Source organism: Setaria italica, chromosome VII, assembly GCF_000263155.2.
Source record: "Setaria italica strain Yugu1 chromosome VII, Setaria_italica_v2.0, whole genome shotgun sequence".
NCBI classification, from domain to species: domain Eukaryota; kingdom Viridiplantae; phylum Streptophyta; class Magnoliopsida; order Poales; family Poaceae; genus Setaria; species Setaria italica.
In genome coordinates this window covers 27083291-27104852 of record NC_028456.1, presented here as the reverse complement: position 1 = coordinate 27104852, position 21562 = coordinate 27083291, and the positions used below count along the sequence as shown (strand labels likewise).

Sequence of the window (21562 nt, the reverse complement as noted above, 5' to 3'; positions counted from 1 at the left end):
ATGGCCAGCTGGGGTGGGGCACTCGTGTTCGTTGTCCTGTGCTTTACTGTCGAGCTCGCAACGCAGGGCACCGCAGAGCCCCTCCTGCCGGCGGTGTTCGTGTTCGGAGACTCCATGGTGGACGTTGGCAACAACAACTTCATTGAGAAGTGCAACATCAGCTGCAAAGCCAACTATCCGCACTTCGGCGTCGACTACCCCGGCCACGCACCGACTGGCCGGTTCAGCAATGGCTACAACATGGCGGACCGGTTAGGTATGTATTTGCACGCGAAGCATGTACTCACATCCGTTTTGGAAAGTCTATTTTGAGAAGGCTTTTGAAGTCCTGGAGAGGCAAAGTTTGTGCGGGAGCATCTGGCGATCTTCATTTTGTATTTTTTTTTAGTTGCTGCTGCATGGGTTTGTTGGTCTTGTGGTCGTTGGTCAGTCCCTTGGGTTTGTTGCACTGTTGTTGACTCAGTCTGGATTTCATCTTCTTTTTAATATAATCGGCAGCTCTCCTGCATGATTCGTTTCAAAAGAAAAGTCCTGGAGAGGAACTTGTTTCTCAGAAAGCTGGAAATGAATGTAACTGACCAATTTGCTGCTTATGAATTCAATATAGCTCAACTGCTTCAATTTGATGAGAGCCCGCCACCTTTCCTCTCCCTGTCGAACGCGAGCCTCGCTACCCGGATGAGCACGGGCATCAACTTCGCATCAGGAGGGTCAGGGCTTCTTGATGCCACCGGCAATGGACGAGTGGTACATCTACCACACATCCATATAAGTTGAAAGTGCTATTTATTTGCCTGCAGTCTGTGTGCTTGGCCAATTGCTGATAGAGACAAACTTGCATGTCGCTGACCTTGGTTTAATTTGTTTCTACAGTGTACGCAAGTTATTTCCTTGACTGAGCAGGTGGGGAGCTTCAAGAAACTCGCCCGAATGTGGGGCCATGCTGATCTCATATCCAGATCTCTCATTCTCATCAACACCGGCAACAACGATCTGTTCGAGTGCACCGATTTCCCAGACCATAACTGTCATCGTAACGACACAGAATTCTTGCAAGGCCTCGTGGCCTCCTACACAAGATTTCTAAAGGTACATATATCACCAAACTGCCCCTTCGCATCCAAGTAAATTCATTCAGGACTTGCTTAGATGGTGGCTCTAATTTGCATGCATATCTGCTTCTTTGTGAATGAAATGCTACACAAATTCGTTCAGGGCTTGCATAGATCGTGGCTTTGCATGCATATCCGATCTGTTTCTCTGAGAATGAAATGGCGCAGGACTTGTATGGTGCGGGGGCAAAGAAATTCAGCGTGGTGAGCCCGTCTCTACTGGGGTGCTGCCCCTCACAGAGGTTGATAGCGCATGATCCCAAGAATCCCAGGGACGTCGATGAGCACGGCTGCTTTGCTGCGGCGAACGACCTCTCACGGCGGTTGTACCCCATGATCGCCTCCATGCTGCAGGACCTGAGCCTGGAGCTGCCCGGCATGAACTACTCCCTCGTGGACTCGATCAAGATGGTCGAGTGGCTCTTCAACAACACCGCCACACCTAGTTACAGTAATGAACATGAATCCCAGTTGCTCCGATCCCGTAAATATTTCTTCTTAGAATTGTAAGTTCTGAAATTCCCATGCCAACGCTTCATCTTTGCTGAAAGACTTCACGGTGCTGGACTCGGCGTGCTGCGGCGGAGGGCCGTTTGGCGCTTATTATGGGTGTGACTCCTCGGCTCCCCTGTGCCGGGACCGCAGCAACCACCTGTTCTGGGACGACTACCATCCGACCGACGCCGCGACGGGGGTCGCCGCGAAGCTGATGTTTGGCGACACTACAGGGCTCTTCGTCCACCCCATCAACGTGAAACAACTGGTGCAGTTGTAGAGAATATATGAGATCGGTTTATTTACACAGAAAGTGAAGAACTATGTTAAGATGTGCCACAATTCATACATGCGTGATGAATAACTAGGAAGGGAGAGCCTACTTCATCTTTATGCGTTGTTGCAATGGATCCCTGTGCATTACACTTGCATGGTCGCCCCGAGGATTTTTGTTGGTTTGTTGTTTTGACAGCTGGTGCTGCGAACGCTAATGTGCTATGCAAATTACGTTTTCAATTCCTATACTACTCTTTACATATTTATGTTTAATATTTGAAAGAAAGGCATGGAAGAAGTAGAGCTACAACATATATAACAATGTACATGACAAAAGGTACATATAGACATCCAAGAGGTTCTTCGTTAGGTTTCCATTAGCGATTTAGGGAGCATACATTCAACGTACATCATTGTGAAATCGACCTCAAACGGAGTAGATACAGTAGTCCTAGAAAAGATAGATCAGTGATCCAAATTCTGGACAAAAGTGAACCTAACTTTAGGCAGTGCAAGCCACATCAACTGAATGAATAAAGTGGATCCGGTGCTCTTGTCTCATTGATTTTTCAAGTATTCGTTGAGGATCATAACACAAAGCTGAGGTAATCATAGTTTAGTTGGTATTTGGTGTACTGCAATTAAAAAGAGTGAAACTTTTCAGAGGTTAAATGAGGGAGGCAGGTCTCTTGCACAGGATATTGTTAGGTAACATATGAGGCTATGGATAAATGGGATTTAATGGGCGAGTAAATTGAAATAGTTCAAAACATGTAATTAGAGGGGGAAACTGCTGCAAACAGACTATATCAAATTATTACACCATGGAACCTGCTATCAGCAAAGAAATATATTAGGAGATGAAGGAAGGTGCAGAAGTACAAAAAGGCTGGTACAATCAGATACAAACGTCAAGGTCTGTAAACACATACAGTCTGTAAAATATGCAAAGAGCCACATAAGTACAGGTACAAATAGAAAGGCTCATCATTCATGAAAATAACTTTGGAACCCCACACACTATGAATCGACACTGTTTTAATAAACTACTGTAAGCAACTGAGAGTAGATAGTTATGTTAACATTCCTGCTGGTTGACAATCTGCACACCCCTGAGAAAAGGTGAAACAAAAGGCAATGTAAAGGTCATTCATTGCCATCTCTTTTTTTTCTTTTTTGAGAAATCGAAAGAGGGAAAAATAGAGGTCACCAACAACAACCCTGGTGGTCTGAGACGCCTAGCACAACAACACAATGCTACGGACCTTTGGAGTCTGCATGATCTGTCGATCAGGAACCTCCCATAGAGGCCAACTCTGACGACAGTAATTGTTTATGTATGCTCCAAGCACCTTTAGAATTGAACTAAGTTTAGGCAAATTGAACATTTAAACCTATCATCATGAAATCTCCAACAAAAGCTACTACATGCCCTAAAGGATTTTTGTTGCTCTTAGAACCCGACTTGCAATTGGACTATTGGAGGCCACCATGGAAAAACAGAACAATTATTGGCAAGGTTGCTTCAGAGCACACACAGCAAGAATTTGTCAAGCAACTTGTCTATGCTACAGCTCCAACCTCCAGCTCTGGTGCGGCAAATTGATGTCCTGACGCCTAACCTAATGGCCTAACTACCGGAAATTACATCCATTACATTCTGCACACATACGATTGGAACTTCCTACGATCCTTTCGAATGTGCAGAAAAATTGAAAGCAGAGGAGGATAATGAGCCATGTCCTAGCAATGCAACAAAGACAGAGGGATGCATGGCGTCTGGTTTGCATACAGCATACATACACGCAGAAGGTGCTAGAGATCGTTAGCAGGACGGCGGCCTCGATGTCGATCCTAGTTCCCAAAGCCTTCGGATGGGGGAGAAGGCCGTTAGTGCAGCCAAACGGGAGGGTGGAGAGGGACGTCCGCCGATGATGAATCCAGGCCTGTTGGACTGGAAAGCCAGCTTGCAGGACCCCGCGACGACATCTGAGAAAGCGGAGGAGGTAAAGGATCAAGAAGAATGCAAAGGAGGCGAGATCGACTGATGAGGCAGAGAGAGGACGGCAGTAGCATTGACGGCGTGCGGAGGCCTCGATTTTTTTGCCACGCAAGAACGACGCCCTCTCCCATCGCGCGAGGCCTCCCGCGTAGGCCGCACGCGAACTGGCGGACACGCGGCAATCGACGCCTGCCGGCCAGCGCTCGACGGCGTGATTGGCTACCAGCGCAATGCTGAAGCCACGCGGCGAGCAAGCACGCGCCGAACGCCGGATGGGGACCGATTCTTCAAGCGAGCGATATAACTACTGCTGAAACTCAGCTTAAGGCTTATCTGATAATCCTGCTATCTAGAGAATCTGTTGTCTGAATAAGCTGTGTGTTTGATAATTCTGATTATTATGTGTCGATTGTTTGTCCTGACCGATAAAATGACCTAAATACCCCTAAGGCTGATAATAGCTCATTTTTATTGTGAATACAAGGAGAAGATAATTCTAATGTCATCCACTTATTTTAGGTTGGTAAGCTCATTCTAGGCTGATAATAGGTGAATTCTAATGTCATCCACTTATTTTTTCTTTTCCTTTATTTTTTTTTCAGGTTTATCTTCTTCCTCCTGCTTGTTCGCAAACAGGCAGCGTGGGACGGTCGCAGAGGGGCTTGCCAGGGCTGCGGGACCTGCTAGCCGCGGAGGGGGCCGGCGGGAGCTGCGGCGGCGTGGCCGGTCTTCTTGGGGAAGATGGCCGGCACGTGGCCGGTGGAGGACAGAGCCGCCCGTCAGAGGGAAGGGAGCCGGTGGAGGGCAGCGAGCAGCGGACGAAGCCGGCAGCGGACGGGGCCGGCGGCGGATGGGGCCGGTGGGCGGCGGATGGGGCAGCGGATGGAGCCGGTGGCGGACGGGGCCAGCTGGCGGCAGACGAAGCCGTCGGCGAACGGGGCCGGCAGCGGATGCGATATCGAGATGGCACGGGGGTGAGGGGGATGCGAGAAAATCGGCTCGCTTGCACAAGAAGCGCCTCCTCCGAGGCTGCTTAGGGAAAAAGCGGGGGGCTAGTTGTATTCTGGATTGTGGGAGAAGCGGCTTATGTGGTAAGAAAAAATTAGCAAGCCGTTTGGGTGGGTTTATGACTTATTTCCACTGATAAGTGAGAAATAAGCGAATGCAAACAGGGCCATACTATGACGAGGAACGTGTTTGAACTCAATTGGCATGACCATGTTTGTTTATGCATTATGTGTTTGAACTGAATAAGTGAATATACACCGTTTTGAGATCGCATGAGCATGTTTGTATGCTGTGTGTGTTTATGATTTAAGACTAATCTTAGTTTGTAAAGGTGACGAAGTTGTGGGAGAGAGAAAAAATGTGTTTGCATTTCTCATAATGCATAGGTCAATTAAGTCCACGTATGGTGGTCAACGGTGAGGACTGAGACCAAGCTAATATGATTGCGGTCCACACCGTACACATTTAAATGACAAGAAACGCGAATGGGTCCTAAATATGGACCATGCTTGTCAGTGCATGCGCTTGGGAGGGAATCAGCTCGACCATGAAACATCCATCGTTTTTCTTTTGGGTAAAATTAAGCCCAAACAGGAAGAGGGTGTTAAATTTAACACCCTACTTTTAACACTTTTCTATCCAAACACATGTGTTAAAAGTGAGGTGTTAAAACTTGCTAAAGGTGTTAAAAGTGGTCCCCTAGTCTGCTTTTTCCTATGTTACCCCCCTCTCTCTCCTCTCCTCTCTCTCCTTCCCGCCACCTGTGCATCCTTCCCCTCCTGCTCATCCTCTCCGCCTGGCCGGATCCGCCGCGCCACCCCTCCTCCTGGCCGGATCCACCGCGCCGCCCTTCCTCCTGGCCAGATCCTCCACCGCGGCAACCTCCCCCCTCCTCTGCTGCGTCCTCCCCCCTCCTTCCCGGATCCGCCTGGCCTCACTACCTCCGCCCGGCACCGCCGCCAACGCCGGCCATGCCGCCTCCGCCCGACACCGCTGCCAGCTACGGCGAAGCCGGCCACGCAACTCCTCCCCATGGTGCATGGCCCCAACTCCCCATGCTCGTCCACATCCTCCTCCTCCTCCCCCTCCTCCTCCGCCTCCCTATCGCCGCTGGCGATGGCGGCGGCCGCAACCGCGGGGGCATCGCAGCGGAAGCTCGGCCCCGAGGTGCGCTGATCCAAAGGCAGTGCGTGGATCTGGAGGGGGCATGCTATTGCCACGCTACCGTCGGCCGCGCCGCTGCTGACACCTGACACCGTAGCCGTGCTATCCCGCGCCGTGGCGTACGCGTCCAGGTGACGCCACATGCACACCACACCGCTCCACACGGCGGCCGCGCTACTCTCCGGCCCGGCGCCGCTGCTTCAAGATGCCTGTGTGGTGGGGCGAGCGGGCGCGTCCCCGCACCCGCTCGCCCTTCCATGCGGCTGCGCTCAAGCGCGCCTACGCGCACGACCGGCGCATCGAGAGCGGCGGCGTCGAGGCCGTGCGGGAGCCGTGGGGCCGGGGGATTCGACGGTAAAGGAGAGGGGAGAAAGAAGTTGCGGTTTCGTGCAGATTCGGCGGTGCGGCTGGAAGAAGTTGAGGAGGGCTAGAGGAGAGGAGAGAAAGGAGGAGTAATTGAGGGGCAATGGTGTCAATTCCAACCTTTGGTGTTAAAGTTTAACAGACCATCCAAACACTCTCATATGTTAAACTTTAACGCTTCATTTGAGGGTGTTAAAATTTAACATCCTGTTAAACTTTAACACGCTGTATCCAAACAGGGCCTTAACCATTTCGTTTTTTCCTTCTCTTCAAACCCTTCTGCAAATATTTATTCCATATAAACTTGTCTACAAAGGTTGTTTCAATAAGTTTTTCTAAAACATTTTTCAATTAACACTTCAGTGACAAAGTTGTTCAAATGAAATTATCGAATTAGAAAAAAAGATATATACATTTAGGACAAGAGATTATTCAAAATTAAGGGAAATTTTTATTCAATATTTATTGAAAAAGGGAAAATTGTTCATAAATTTTTTTCCAAAAACAATTAAACGAATAACTTTTCCAAAATAATTATTTAAATGATTTTTTATAAAAGGGAAAATATTGAACAACTTTAACTTTTTAGAAGAGTTTTTGTTAATTTTTTAGAAGAAAGGAAAGGGGGTTTTTAGATATATTTTATCTAGAAAAAGCTATTCAAATAAGATTTTTAGAAAATATACTTCAATAGATTTTTTTGAAAATTTATTAGAAAATTTATACTGGAAAAAGAAAAAAATGAAAAAGAACATATCCACGTAAGATGTAACCACGTGGAAGCTTTTGTTGCACATGAGTCTCGTTAGAGAGTTCCACTACATGGAAGCCGTTGTCGAGTTCCACCAGCATCACTCTACTGCACGGGTTTCATCGTGTGTAGCTCTCGGAGACGAACGAGCCTAGTTTGCAGTAGGGAGTGTTCCACTAACGCGTTACTCCTATGGCAGTCTGGCCCACACACCAATGAAAGCGAGTCCCTCTACAGTATTGCAGAGGAATCGTTTCCCTCGGTGGCAAGCTTTGTCAACATGACCAAAATTGACGAGCCATTGTTGGTAAACCATCCAATTTTTCTAGTCTAGAGTGTCTGATTTCGGGTAGTTTGAGAGAAGAGTTTGATTTTGGTACGATCTTATGATGAATTCGACTTATACATCGGACACTCGTAATGTCTATCATCTTTTGTCCGGCCTTCCGACATGTAATTCCTGTCTCCGCCACTGACATCCAGAGAAGAATCGCCGACCGTTACTATCAATATGCCAGTATGCTGTTCTAATGTAGAAAAGTTTCGGAGGATGGTTTGGGGCTTTTGGCTTACAAAAGCAGGATTGCAGGAAGTCCCTTTCCATGACCCGAATGCAGTTCCCCGCATAGAGTTGCTAAAATGCTCTTGCTCGAGATGATTTTTTTTTACGGTCACCGGGGAGAGAATCACACCTGAATTTCATTTAAAGGGTCTTCAGCAGATCAGAACAGTATAAAATCTTCAGCAACAAAATAAGAGTATAACTAGACATCACAAAGAAAAAGAAATACAACACATATACAATTCAGACACAAGACATGACACAAGCTAAAGAACAACCACCGTTCGCTGATTAGAGCTACCATTGAACAACATACTCGCCAATACGCCCTGACCATTGCACGATCATACCACCCCCTCGTAGCTGCGCCACTTCGTTGTTGCCCTCCACCTGAGGAACCATCAACGAAGGGGGATAAAAGGTGGCGAGAGGTGCGCAAACCGGAGCCTACCAGGCACGACGATCTTCCTTGAAACTAATAGTAACACCTTTAGAAGGATATCCAAGCTCCACGTACCATCATCCAACGTCATTCAAGCGGAGGAAGCCTCGAAGGGGAACGGTGGAAGAGATGGAAATACCACCCGACATAAAATTTGATAGCACCATCAACAAGAAAAGCACTGATGGAGTAGAGGCACCTAATGGGGGTGTTATGGGTTTGGTACACCGAATTACGGAGACTATAGCCACGAGTTTTGTGCACGAAGTTCCGGAAGCTCCACCAACAGGCTTGGCACATCGAATTTCAGAGGCTACGGCTACGGGTTTGGTGCACTGAGCGCTGGAGGCTTGCAGCGGCTACACACTAAGGAGACACAAATCTTATGTGCGGCAACATGCACTCTTCTCACAAAAAGGCAGAAAAGTCTCAATGACTACTTTACGCGCAATCGCGCAGTCTTTTTTGTCATAATGTCGACTACTTATTTTAATTGTCTTCTCTTAGCGGTCACTAATCTCCTCAAGCAGAACACGCCTCAGTGAAAGCCTCGGATTTCCTGCCATGCCTAAACATTAGGACGCGTACACGAGACAAAGATCTTAGGCGCGTAGCAGTAGAGTCAGTACACGTACACGAGACAAATATCTCACACACAGTGGCAATAGCTAAACAGGGACTAAGAGTCTAAATGTAATAGGCTAACTATTCGGGAGAAATATGGCCGAATCAAGAGCATGACACACAACATTTAATGAATAAATTTCGGTAGTATCTTCAAAATTCTACAAATATGCTACATAATGTTGGTATCTCTTTTTGCAGGTAAAGCTTTAGCGATGACTTTTCAGGACACTCAGCGTACCTCCAGTGGTTCCGCTAGCTTCCAGGCTCGGGGGCTAAGCACCAATTACTACTTGAAATCTTTCCAATAGCTAAGCTAGCTTCCAAGCTCGGGAGCTAAATGTCAAATAACTACTCGACGTGGCTCCTACGGCTCACCTGGCGCATAAGTTCGGGAGCTGGGCACTGTAAAACTACTCAGATGACAATTGACATGAACACTAAAGCTCGCTAGACCCTTGAATTGATTATTTAGTCATTTCAAGGCTCGAGGACTGATAAGCTACACCCAATAGTTGATTTTTTTTTCAAGATGAAAGAAGACGATTCAAAGTTTTATTGACCCTCAGCCTAATTTTTTGATTCAACCTAAGGCTTGGGGGCTACTCCATATACAGTGCGACTTTCGTCGCCCTCGTATCACATTGCAAATATGAATATTACAAAATGAAGATGATCAAGAGTTTGAGCACACCATAGCCTCATGGCAACTTATTACTTTGAAGATTCAGCTAGACAAAGTACTCAAAGAGCACCAAAATTACTTGGCGAGGATCTAAAAAGTACTCGAAGACTACTATACTCGACTACGAAGCGCTAGGGGGCTTGTCAGGGATAGATCCACGGTACCCGCAAGGAAGGAAGAATACGGACTCCTACTAGGATACCTCTGTAATCCTACTAGGACTCATACCATGTAATCCTACTAGGACTCCTATCTTATAACCAACTAGTAATCCCACCCCTAGAGTATATAAAGGAGGGTAGGGGTACCTAGATCGGCAGAACGATAACAGAGGACCAAATCCTCAACACCAAACAACACCCAAGCGTAGGGCACAATATACAACACACCAAATAGGACGTAGGGTATTACGCTACTTTGGCGGGCTGAACCTGTATAAATCTGTATCTTGTGTCCTCGTTTTTATCATTAAGTTCCAGGTCCGATGATCCCCCACCAACTAATATACTACCTCGGGATACCCCTCGGTAGGTTACCGGGTATCAAACACTGATAGTGGGACACTCGTCGAACCACGACGATAGCCAACAACCAATGTCAACAAGTGCAAGAAGTATGCCGACAATGAAGAGATGAAGAAGATAGGAGGCACCTAGCAGCTGAGGACCACAACTGATTGTGGAAAGGTGAGACACCCTTGCGCTCCGAGCACGAAGCTTTCGTTGCACAACAGCCCCCGTCACATCTGTGAACGGCACCGGCGGTGGAGATGGTATAGGAGTCGTAAACATCACCTCCATGGAGGAGAACGGCGCCCGCAGGCATCGTCTAGGAAACCGGACTTTTGCCGGCGATTCACACCACTGGCGCACATATGTAGACAATAGCCTCACCAGCCGCCGCCACCACATACCAACCCAGCCTAGTCCCAGACCCAGGCAATGCATAACAAGAGCACCAGTGGATCTGTCTACATTGAGCACAACGGAAGCCACAACACGGTGCCGACCGGCATCAGCCTAGTCCGCGAACTCCAAGAGAGGAACGCCCAGGGAGCCCCGAGCTTCCCCACTGGGATTTTTCAGATCCGGGGCGGACTAGTCCTCCAAAGATCGCGGTCGGCTTACCCCTCGCTGCTCGGGGTGTTGCCCACCTGAGGTGTGCCCCGACCTCAGCCTACGATGCCCAGTCACTGCATGCCCGCACTGGACGAGCAAGCGGTGCCTCCGCTGGATCTGTAGGCTGGACGAGCAAGCGGTGGCCGCGCTAGATCTGCATGCCTGACCCAGCATCGATGGGGAGCCGCTAGATCCAGGTGTTTCGGCACTAGATCAGACCTCTAGCAAGCCCCTCCAGGACGAATGTGTCCTTTGCATGGGGAGGAGCAGCTATGTCCAGTGGCCGGTCCTTTGATTTGCTCCATTGCTGACCTCAAGGATGGCGGCGACAGCGGCGAGGGGAGTCGAGTGGGGGCTTTTTTGGCTGGCGGTGGTAGTCGCCCTCGGCTGGGAGCGACGTGGAGGGCCTCGGGTTTCTCACGTCCTCGAGACAATTAGAATACTCTTTCCCCTTGATCTTAAGCATTAAAACTATATTTACGTCCAATTGCCCAAAGATTCAACTGCTGATTGTTTATGCCTCAGCCACCATCAAATAAATTCCTGAAAGCAGTCACATCTGCATGTACTAAGCCTGTAACTGAAAAGGATTCCAACTTAGCAAGATGCCAATCCTTACCAGTTCAACTCTACATTGATGGATTCTATGCTTCACAACAAAATTCCAGCTAGCTGCATGCGACCTCGCGTCGCGTTCTCTGAACCACGAGGCACCGGCCGCTCGCAACCGCGAACGGTCTGAAAACCCAATCCTGACTCTTTTCATCCTCATGCAATTCAAATTTGCCTCTCTTCCATACGCTGTCACTTGTTTCATGTCACCAATGGCAAGTTGACATTGCAAAATTGAAGTTCTACGCCCGTTTTTTAATTGTCGGCGTAACCGATGAACACGACGCCGCGACAGGTTAGCCGTTCATGTGCGTTACAGAACAAACAGCATATCCTTTGGATTATCTACTACTGCGGCGAGGGATTCAAAGATACTGGCATGTACGTATACGTACTGCCGTACGTATTTTTTTATACGCTCCATTATGCCATCCAATAGGAAATCATGTCGTTTGCTTCAAGATGCATGTATATATATACACATGACGGACCTTGAGACGAATGGCAGCATCTATCGCTCTGAAGAAACTGAGAGCGTCAGCAGCCAGCACCCAGCACGGGCAGAGGGGCTAGCTCCAATGGCTAGCCGCCGCGGGTCATTGGCGCTCGTCGTCCTGTGCTCGGTGCTCGTGCTCGCGCCGCACGGTGCCGCGAAGAAGCCCCGCCTCGTGCCGGCGATGTTCGTGTTCGGGGACTCCCTGGTGGACGTCGGCAACAACAACCACCTGGCCCAGTGCAACCTCAGCTGCAAGGCCAACTACGCGCCCTACGGCATCGACTTGCCCTGCCGCTCGCCGACCGGCCGGTTCAGCAATGGCTACAACATGGCGGATCAGCTAGGTATAATGCATCGGGAATCTAGGCACGACATCGGTTGTGTGTGGTCGCGGAGGACAAAGATTTTTTTTCTTTAAAAAAAATCTGAACAATTTTTTTTAAAAAAAATATTCTAGGACATGAGATGCACTACTCGAGATGTTTGCGACTTGGAACTGTTGTGTAGAGTAGAGAGTAGGACTGTGACTGACAAGAATTATATTGTTGCCGATCGTCGACGAACAGCTCAGCTGCTGGGCTTTGCCAAGAGCCCGCCGCCTTTCCTCTCCCTGTCGAACGCGAGCGTCTACCAGCGGATGAGCACAGGCGGCATCAACTTCGCGTCAGGAGGGTCGGGGCTCCTTCCTGAGACCGGCTTCAACACGGTAATACGCGCGTGCACCTGCTCGGCGCCGCTCGGCCGTTGTTGATCGCCGTCGGTGCTCACCACTGGTTCTGTTCTGTGTGCAGTGTGGCGAGGTGATTCCCATGTCCGAGCAAGTCGGGAACTTCACGAGTCTCGTTCGAAGAAGGTCTGGAAGCGGACGAGACCGGACGGCGGCTGACCTCATCTCCAAGTCTCTCATCTTCATTAGCGTCGGCAGCAATGACCTGTTCGAGTATGCCGATAATTTCACACAAGCTAACGTCAGTGACCCTAGCCGTAACGACACGGAGTTCTTGCAAAGGCTCATTGCCTCCTACACGGGTTACGTCAAGGTGTGCATCTAAAGAACTCACTCTCTCCAACAAGATGACAATTTAGTTACAAAATGCATCGTTTCTCAACGTGAGGTGAAATGCTAGGACTTGTACGCCGCCGGGGCGACGAAATTCAGCGTGCTGAGCCCATCGCTGGTTGGCTGCTGCCCATTCCAGAGGGCGGTAGCGAAGAAGTTCAATGGCAGCGAACAACAGTCCGGCTGCCTCGGCTTGGCGAACAACCTCTCCCGGCAGCTCCACCCCATGATCGCCTCCATGCTGCAGGACCTCAGCCTGGAGCTGCCCGGCATGAACTACTCCCTCGGCGACGCCATCGAGATGGCCGAATTCGTCTTCAAAAGACCTAGAACGCGTGACTACAGTAATAATCAACTTATAACACTAATGCTCCTGACATAACCCTTGTCGTCAGAACTTTCTTAGCAGCGTTTCTGATGTTGATGTTCCTTTTTTTTTTTTTTTGCATAGACTTCACCACGCTGGACCTTCCGTGCTGCGCGTTGGGCGAGTTCGGCGAGGGCATGTGCAACACCTGGGTTACCCTGTGCCAGAACCGGAGCAGCTACTTCTTCTGGGACAGGTTCCACCCCACCGACGCCGCGTCGGCGATCACCGCGAACGAGCTCTTCAACGACACCGGGCACTTCGTCAGCCCGATAAACGTGCAGCAGCTGGTGGCGCCGGGACCGCGACCATAAGGACACATTATTTGGTTGCGTGAATGCCACTGTAATACAAGTAATAATAAGTGGCCGTGTGGGTGTGACAATTTAGGATGTTGATTGAGGGCTCTATAGAGATTGTTGCGCGCTTGCGGAAGGTTCTCGTGGCGGCGTGTTCGTGACCGAAGATTCCTAGACGCATTGACATCTGTTTGCTTGTCATGTTTGTAATTGTCCCATACAAAAGACGGGGGTATATACACATCTCCAACGAATGATAATGACTGCATTGTGTTGTTTCTGTATTAGTTTTGAGCAAACTTGTTTCTGTATTGTTAAACCCTTGTGCGCCGGGTTAGTCCTTTTCGTCAGGTTGGAAAAACAAAGGGTGAATAGACAATATGGTCACTTTTCGTCAGGAGACAATATGGTCCTCAAACTTTTTAAAAACATGATTTGATGCAGAAATTTGGTTTTTTTTTACAACAAGATGAAGAAATTTGGTTATGTGCTCCGGGTCCAGCTCGGGGTTCACGGCCCAGCCCAGAACACCCCCTTCGGGCAACCAAGAGACAAACCACACTACAAAGGCCGAAAGCCCGTCGCTGCCGCCGTCGGGGAGAGAAAAGAGGGGGCGCGCACGACACGGCCCGCTTGGCACTGTTTGCTGCCAAGCCCATCTGCTCTGTTCGCTCGGCGCTGCCTCGGTCTCTCCCGTTCCCCGTCTCCGCGCCGCCACGCCTGGAACTCCGCCCCCGTCGTCTCGCCGCGAGCCCGCGCCCGTTCCGGCGGCCGGGAGCTATTACTGAAACGAGATTAAGCGTAACCTGTGCTTGACCCCCTTGCTCGCAGCAGCCCGTGTCACCAGTCGGCACCGCGGGATTAGATAGGATTCAACACTCTTCCATGGCTGAGGAGGAGGCACGGAGCATCCTTGAACGCGCCGCGGAGTCGTCCTTCCCACCGCTACACGCCGTTCACCATCTCCTCTCCGTTGGGGTACGGCTGCTCTTACCTGCTTGTGTGATGTTGACTTATTTAGTGTTTGATACTTGATCACACCTTTCAGTTCGCTTCGGCGCGAACCCGTTAGATTCGTGGAGCGGTTTTTACGTCTGATTTTGTGTACATTCGAACACTGGTTTTTTCGCTGCTTCTGTGCTACAAGAGCATCTAGTACTATCAGGGTCGATTGTTTGAGCGAGTTTGGAAGAGAGGCTTTGTTCTGTGGAGTGGCCTCTTTTGATTTAAAATTCTGAATGCTGTTTTTTCAATAGGGAGGAACGCTTTGTTTCCTTGTGCCTCTAGTAACTAGTAAGCATGCTTGGGAGGTTTATTTATTGAAATTGTTGTATATTCCCACTTCTATTGTTACTCAGTAATGTACATCTTACCTGCTGATGCTTAATTCATAATTGGAGAAACACGTTGAACACTCTGTTGTATTGCAGGTCTGTGTGCGCTGCATCCTGCGCCTGCTCGGAGCCTATAGCAGTGCCTGCTCATTTGCATCTCTTACGGCATCAGTTTTGCATTCGTTTCTTGAGGAGCATGACAATTCCATAAAAGGAGGGTCATGTTCATGTCTGTCAGCAGATGATTCCTACTGCTCTGTCTGCTTGGGAGTATTGCTGCCAGCCTGGCATCGAGAAGAGGGTGTAGAAACGTCCCATGGCGGTTTTCACATTGACAGCATCTCTTCAATGATATCTCAAGTAGTGCAAAAGGAGAGTTACCTAGTTGACGAGTTCTCTCTAGAAATTTCACTGCCTCCAGTCATAGCTGCTAATGAGCGTGCGGTTAGGTAAGCATCTCTACTTAACAATACAGATTCAATCTATAAGGGGTGCTTGATACAATCATATATTGTAAATAAGTGCCATCACAACTTTGTTCAACTAGCGAAAGTTTCATAGCACTGGGCCATATTTAGTCTTCAACTCTTAATGGATAGTTAAATGCAAATTCATGCCTTCTCTATTGCTACGAAACATGTGGTAACGCATCAGTGTTTGTATAACATGTTGGCTTTTACCTGAACAGATTGTACATGAAACAAAAATTTGGCAATGAGAATTGGTTCAAGGACAAAATGTTTCCACAACAAATCATGTCAGTGAAGGAAGCCTTGCGACTTTTGATGGTGCCATCACTCGAGAAACAAATGGTTAGTGTTTTCGTGACTTCACTGTGATACCAGGTTCTGAAATTAACAGTTGCTTGTTCTCTTACCTCAACATGGTTGGCTGAATTGTTGCAGAATGCCAAACATGATAACTGTTCGTTTAGAATTCGCTTGACATATACTCATGATGATGCTTCACAGAAGCTTCATAGTTTATTGCCGAATGAGCACGGCCGTAAAAGGAAAACAGGTTTCATTATACTGGCGCACATTTTTCAACCCAATACTTTATTCTATTTAAAAGCTAAGACATCAGATTTGTTCTCCAATTGATGTTTTTTTTTGTGATATAACAGATTCAAGAAATGGAAGTGATACTTCAAATGAGGCTCATAAAAGAAATTCAACAGATGGCAACAATAAACAAATAAGTGAATCAGATTCATTCATCTACAAGACTCTTGAGGGCATCCAAGATCAAGAATTATGTAATTTAATTCAGTTGCCTCCGGAAAAGGTGATTACTCTCTGCTCTATTATATCGATTGTTCTAAGGAATAGGAAAACATTTATACCAACTTTTTTGTCATCTATTTCGATCATTTCAGGTGTCCAAACCCTGCCATCTTGTGATATCTTGCATGAGATCCCCTATATATATTGGTGGAAGGTATTTGAAGGTGTGCACAGTTAATCCTTTATCCAACCTGCATCATCATTCATAGCAGATAATTGTATGTATACCTTTTTTTTTTATTTCACTAGGTTCCTGTTCCCTAATGATACTATTCTTCGTTGCCAGCTGTCAAGGAATGTCAGTCAATCATGTTGGATAATAGATGATGAGAGAATGGGGGAAGCTTCAGTTGAGGTAAGCTTGTCTCTCACTCTCCTTCCAAAAAAGGAGTGCTGCTCCTAACCAGCTCTGTAACCTTTTTAGGAGATAATTGGGGAGAACATCCGTGTCATCTGCAGAGGTGATAGCTGCAAGTTCCATGCTGCTGGAAGAGAAGACATTGATGTAATGTTATGATCTGGATTCTGGAACTGTGCCTGTTGATATTTGCTATGCTGAACATATCATATATGCAGGTACGGATGCTTGGATCTGGTCGTCCATTTCTAGTTGAACTATTGAACGTTCGTTCCATCCCATCTGAAATTGAAGTTCAACAAATTGAAGACAGAATTAACAACTCTGAAAAGAAATATGTAAGCTGAATCCTGAGACTGAATCAAAATCGTAGAGGATGCACAAACTGAAACGCATTTGGATTGCATATGATTTGCTTATTTCATCATTTCGTAGGTCAGAGTCCGAAATCTCAAGTTGGTAGGCAATGAAATATGGACAATGATGCGTGAAGGGGAATCAGAGAAACAGGTACTACATGCAATTGAGGACAATATCATTGTGCTGAATGATGCTAGATTTGTTACTGGCTTCCTTCAATCTATTTTCTTTTTTGGTCCTGCCATGTTGCATTACCAACTGAATTGCTGAACCTATATGTTGCCTTGACAATTAAGGCTTATTTTACTATATATTGCAGAAGCAATATACTGCCCTTATATGGACTTCTCGTGAATTGGCGGAAAATGATCTACATAATATATCTGTTACGAAGGATATGGTATGCCCAAACCTGCAAAGTATTGTCTCGATTGATGTTCTGTAATTTCTTTGTTCAATAAAATTTGTGTCATAACATGTGACGGTATTCTCGTGGCTCTGTTGTAGGAAATTGTACAGAAGACCCCAATAAGAGTACTTCACCGTAGAAGCCCATTAGAGCGGAAACGTATTATACACTGGTGAGCCTCAGCTTTATATATATTCCACTATTCAAAAATGGGCATAATCTGAGCAGCAGTATTCTTGTCCATCAGGATGGAGATTGAGAAAGTCAAAGGCAGCTCAAACTATTACTTGTTGCATCTATGCACGCAGGTTGGTACTGCAACCATCTTGCCATTTTCCACAGATAATTTCACTGTATATCATTATCATTGGTGGCTGTATGTTTGTTTTTCTGCAAAACAAGATGGATTATAAAATGTTCCAGAGGTTCAATTCCTTTTTTAGTAGATATTGCTAGGAGAATGCATAAAAAGTGAGGCCCAAATGTGCATTCAGTGTTCTGTTTGCTCTTTCTCATAATCCACTGTTATATGCTCATAGGCTGGAACATACATCAAGGAATTCGTGCACGGCGATCTTGGACGCACGCACCCCAGGTATCATTCTCTTTTCTTTTCCTTTATTTAGCCTTGTCATTTGCCTACAGTCACATTTACAGTAGCTTACTGTGGTCCCATGAAATAAAAAAGATGCATGTTTAGCCCTCGTTCCATTGCTGTTGCAGTATCGGAGCCATATTTGGGTGCAGAGCTGAGATTTTGCAACTCGACGTCACTGATGTTAAGATGGACTTCCTCCAATAGGCCATGCTCAATTAGCACGGATGGCTCTCGCGGGTGCCCCTGCAATCTACACTAACAGGTCGCCACCCCTGCAGTCTTCTGCAGATAATGAGGCAATGCAGCATTGAGAAGCGGCTCCAAAATATGTTCCGCTCGCTGCCCGTACAAGCTCGGCTATATTTTTTTACTCCTGCGTTGTTGAGAAACTCAACATGTTATTCCTTGTGCTGTTGTACAATGGCATTATATGTACATTGAGTAACACTGCGCAATGCACGACTTTATCTTTTTTTTTCCCCCGAAAAGGACGGCAAGAACTCTGCCGGGAAATTTAAAGAAAAGGCAAGTGCAACTATATACAATACTAACCAAAGAAAGGGAGAGAGCAACCATGACAACCAAGAAGCCACTCCTCGAGAGAGAGAAATCAACCGCCGGCGGAGATATAGCAATTGAAACTCTGTTGAATTGATCAAAATTAAGTAAGAAGGAAGCTTCTACAGCTTGCAGTTCAACTCGCTTGAAAGTACGTCGGTTCCTCACTCCAAACGTGCGACTATACTGATCTATCTAATGCTGTCATCTGATAATCTCCAAGCAAGCAAATGGCAGTATCACTGTTAAGCCCATTGCACAATTATTTTCAAAATTTAAGTGTCATTGCCTCATTGGGCAACCACATCTGACAATCTCCAAATAAGAAAACTGCATCATATTTTAACTTGGTAACTTGCATACACAAGGTACGACAACACAAACTATCAGCAGCAACTACGGAGCCGTATTAAATCCAATAGAAAGGTTAAGCCAAATAAGTAAAGGGTTGCCTCTGTAACTCAATGACATATCATGGTTCAGCCCAGTGCACCAATTTGTTCAAAATTCAAAGGTACTATTACACCCGAACTATGTTTGGGGTACAAACATGGTTCAACCATATTAAGCACAAAAAGGAAACTGAACAGAATCTTAAATCAATATACATCGCTGCAGTTTGGTGATTATTAGCCGAGAAACTGAACATCTGCCTAGCTCAAGCTCTGCTGCTCATCCAGTCCTGCTTGGGGATTGGTCTCCAATATGCTATGGTTCATGAAACTTTACAGCAGTTGAATGAGCCCACATAAGTCACAAACATTGAAGACTTGCCTCAAATTACTCAGACAGTTCAGTAGGAAAGCAGCATCACTCAGCAGCCTGCACATAAATATTTGTTTCAGGATTAGAACTCAGAACTACATCACTCTATACACATAATATAATATGCATAGCCATTTCTGCTCCCGAAGGCCAACATGAAACAAAGTTATCATTCCTAAAAATTTAGTTATCACTGCATGATGATATTTTAAACAGTAATGCCCTCATGAGTAGCTTATATGCAAGTTTGCTTCCATTCTTTTTTAGATGTGTCCACACAAACCACCAGAAAAATTTGATGAGATTAAGTGACAATTTCAATTTAAATGTCTTGATGCTGATGACGGCAGGTTCACATAAATCAGATTAACTAAAAATGACCTATGACATAGGGAAAAACATGTCCAGCAGATAGAAGTTGTGGTAAATATCTTATGTAAGCAAACCTGGTTAAGAGGATTGTCTGGAGATTTCTTCCATAATTTCCATATCATGTCCTTGTACTGATTCAGTGTTAGGCCTGGCTTTTCTTCCTTCAGCTTTGGGAGTTCTGCCTCTTCAAATGCCTGTCACAAGGATTGTTTCAAATGCATTTCAGCACCAAATGTCATATCAAAGAGTGGTTGAGTTAAATGTCCTATCAAACAGTTGTTGAATCAAATGCCTACTGAAGTTGAAAAAATAATCAGACCAAGTTGAAAACATAACCATGCAGAACAGAACACACTGCCTTATTGAAAGCCAGGTAATTAAATATGTATCTACCTGTCAGTTACACTTACACTGTATTCCAAATTCAAGTAGTGAATATAGAAGATAATGAGTGTAATCTTTGAAAACTTAGATATTTTTACTTCTAATATACATGACACGTTACTTCCTAGGTTTGAACCAAATCAACTGAAATGCTATATTAAGTCTAAATGCGTCGCTTATCAGCTACTATTGTACATTTTTTCCAATTCTCAAATTTTGATACCATGACAAAGTAGGAATCAAACCAAAAGGCATTATGCATATGCATATTCCTGAGGACAATCACAAGCAGGAACAGCCTAGAGCAGGAAAAAAATGTACAATCCTATTGCAGTATTGATTTTGATATCGCATCTCAACCATGAAGACATTGTCTACAAGAAGTCTGTTACACCTAATGGATCAGGTATTGACCCCATCCGCCTCCTACTTTAGAAAAAAATCAAAGTTAATTGTATCTACTGATGAAGATAAGCCATACATCACAGGAAACACTTGGCCAATTACTAAATCATTTTTAACCTTTTCAATTGCACAGCCTCACAGGTCAGATGAACCAAACACTAGCATATAACCTAATGACCATTCAATGGTAGAATTAGACAACAGTTTGATTTTTCCAACATATCTAGAATTGTAGATTTATATTTTCTCAATGATTTACAAAGTTTCAAATAGCTGGAAACAATTTAGAGTAAAGGGGGATGACAAATTTTGGTCAAATTATTGTACCTTGAAGGACGACTTGAGGCGCCGCTCAGGATGCTTGTCAGCGGGCAGTGCCGCCTGCGGATCGACAACCGACATCCGCGCGATGGCCTCCTCTACCGACCTGGCCTCGATGAGGGAGTCGTCCCTGTTGGTGTTGGCGACTAGGACGACGCGCTCGTACTCCTCCTCCTCGGCCATCCGGGCGGCCCGCTTCTTGGCTGCCTCCGCCTCCCGCTCGAGGCGGAGCCTCTCCTCCTCGCGGCGGCGCGTGAGCTCGGCCTCGGTGACCTTGGGCGGCGGGGCCGCGACGCGGGACGCCTTGCGCGCGGCGGCCTTGGACGGCGCCGACGCGACGCCGCCACGGCCGCGGCCTCGGCCTCGGCGAGGCGGCGGTTCTCGGCCTTGCGCGCCGCGGCCTCGGCGCGCTTCTCGGCGTCCTCCTCCCGGCGGCGCGCGGCGCGGGACTTGGGGCCCTCGGCCTCGGCCCAGTACTGCTCCTCCTTGGCGCGCTCCTGGCGGTCGCGGCGGTCGGCCTCCGTGGCGGATCGCCGCTCGCGGGCCGCCTCCGCCTTGGAGTTCACGCCCATCTTCTTCGGCATCGCGCCACCCGCGTGCGGCGGCTGGCGGCGCGGCGCGGCGTGTGGCTGGGCGGCGGCGGGATTGCCGGAAGGAACTGCAATCTGAACTCCGCCACGCGAATTGGGGGGGTTACGTTGTGCTGTGGGCGAGGTGAGGTGCCTTGGCTGGAGAAATTGGCCGGCGGCGTGGGGTGAGTCCGGCTAGGGCACGCGTTCGAGAATTGTTCTCTACGCGGTGCTGGTCTTGGATGACGGAATCAGGTGGATGCGCAGACGCACACGTTTCCCTTGTTTGGGATGGGACCTGGCGTGGCGGTAACAATTCTCGAGAGCCAAGAAGTGTTCAATCAAAATGAGCATGTTATGTGTACTCCCTCCGTATATCGAAAGGGAAGTCGTTTTGGATAGCGACA

General features: G+C 47.2%; 4 protein-coding genes across 4 annotated transcripts; 3 read left to right on the top strand and 1 right to left on the bottom strand.

Annotated features, from left to right (window-relative positions):
- Positions 1–1887, top strand: LOC101768077 (GDSL esterase/lipase At5g55050). Its single transcript, XM_004978122.1, has 5 exons — positions 1–256; positions 608–747; positions 904–1089; positions 1281–1563; positions 1664–1887. Exons 1-5 carry the CDS (start codon positions 1–3, stop codon positions 1885–1887), a joined length of 1089 nt encoding a protein of 362 aa, XP_004978179.1.
- Positions 1888–11792: 9905 nt separating this feature from the next.
- On the top strand, positions 11793–13451 carry LOC101767675 (GDSL esterase/lipase At4g16230). Its single transcript, XM_004978121.1, has 5 exons — positions 11793–12054; positions 12277–12416; positions 12502–12750; positions 12838–13114; positions 13222–13451. Exons 1-5 carry the CDS (start codon positions 11793–11795, stop codon positions 13449–13451), a joined length of 1158 nt encoding a protein of 385 aa, XP_004978178.1.
- A 615-nt stretch (positions 13452–14066) lies between these two features.
- On the top strand, positions 14067–18261 carry LOC101756153 (putative tRNA pseudouridine synthase Pus10). Its single transcript, XM_004976438.2, has 15 exons — positions 14067–14414; positions 14867–15219; positions 15459–15582; positions 15676–15790; positions 15897–16057; positions 16149–16220; positions 16343–16411; positions 16481–16561; positions 16633–16752; positions 16850–16924; positions 17094–17174; positions 17282–17355; positions 17431–17491; positions 17723–17778; positions 17907–18261. Exons 1-15 carry the CDS (start codon positions 14322–14324, stop codon positions 17983–17985), a joined length of 1614 nt encoding a protein of 537 aa, XP_004976495.1. The 5' UTR covers positions 14067–14321; the 3' UTR covers positions 17986–18261.
- Positions 18262–18776: 515 nt separating this feature from the next.
- LOC101755753 (coiled-coil domain-containing protein 124-like) lies at positions 18777–21478 on the bottom strand. Its single transcript, XM_012847897.3, is given in 4 exon segments — positions 18777–19161; positions 19551–19670; positions 20593–20915; positions 20918–21478. Coding segments are annotated over 4 exon segments (708 nt in total). The 5' UTR covers positions 21171–21478; the 3' UTR covers positions 18777–19149.
- Positions 21479–21562: the final 84 nt, after the last annotated feature.

Coding starts and splice junctions, on each gene's coding strand:
- LOC101768077 (XM_004978122.1), top strand. CDS start 1: ATGGCCAGCTGGGGTGGGGCACTCGTGTTCGTTGTCCTGTGCTTTACT. Junction 748..903: donor CCACCGGCAATGGACGAGTG/GTACATCTACCA, acceptor TTGACTGAGCAG/GTGGGGAGCTTCAAGAAACT. Junction 1,090..1,280: donor CCTACACAAGATTTCTAAAG/GTACATATATCA, acceptor GAAATGGCGCAG/GACTTGTATGGTGCGGGGGC.
- LOC101767675 (XM_004978121.1), top strand. CDS start 11,793: ATGGCTAGCCGCCGCGGGTCATTGGCGCTCGTCGTCCTGTGCTCGGTG. Junction 12,751..12,837: donor CCTACACGGGTTACGTCAAG/GTGTGCATCTAA, acceptor GTGAAATGCTAG/GACTTGTACGCCGCCGGGGC. Junction 13,115..13,221: donor ACCTAGAACGCGTGACTACA/GTAATAATCAAC, acceptor TTTTTTGCATAG/ACTTCACCACGCTGGACCTT.
- LOC101756153 (XM_004976438.2), top strand. CDS start 14,322: ATGGCTGAGGAGGAGGCACGGAGCATCCTTGAACGCGCCGCGGAGTCG. Junction 16,221..16,342: donor TTGGTGGAAGGTATTTGAAG/GTGTGCACAGTT, acceptor CTTCGTTGCCAG/CTGTCAAGGAATGTCAGTCA. Junction 16,412..16,480: donor TGGGGGAAGCTTCAGTTGAG/GTAAGCTTGTCT, acceptor TAACCTTTTTAG/GAGATAATTGGGGAGAACAT.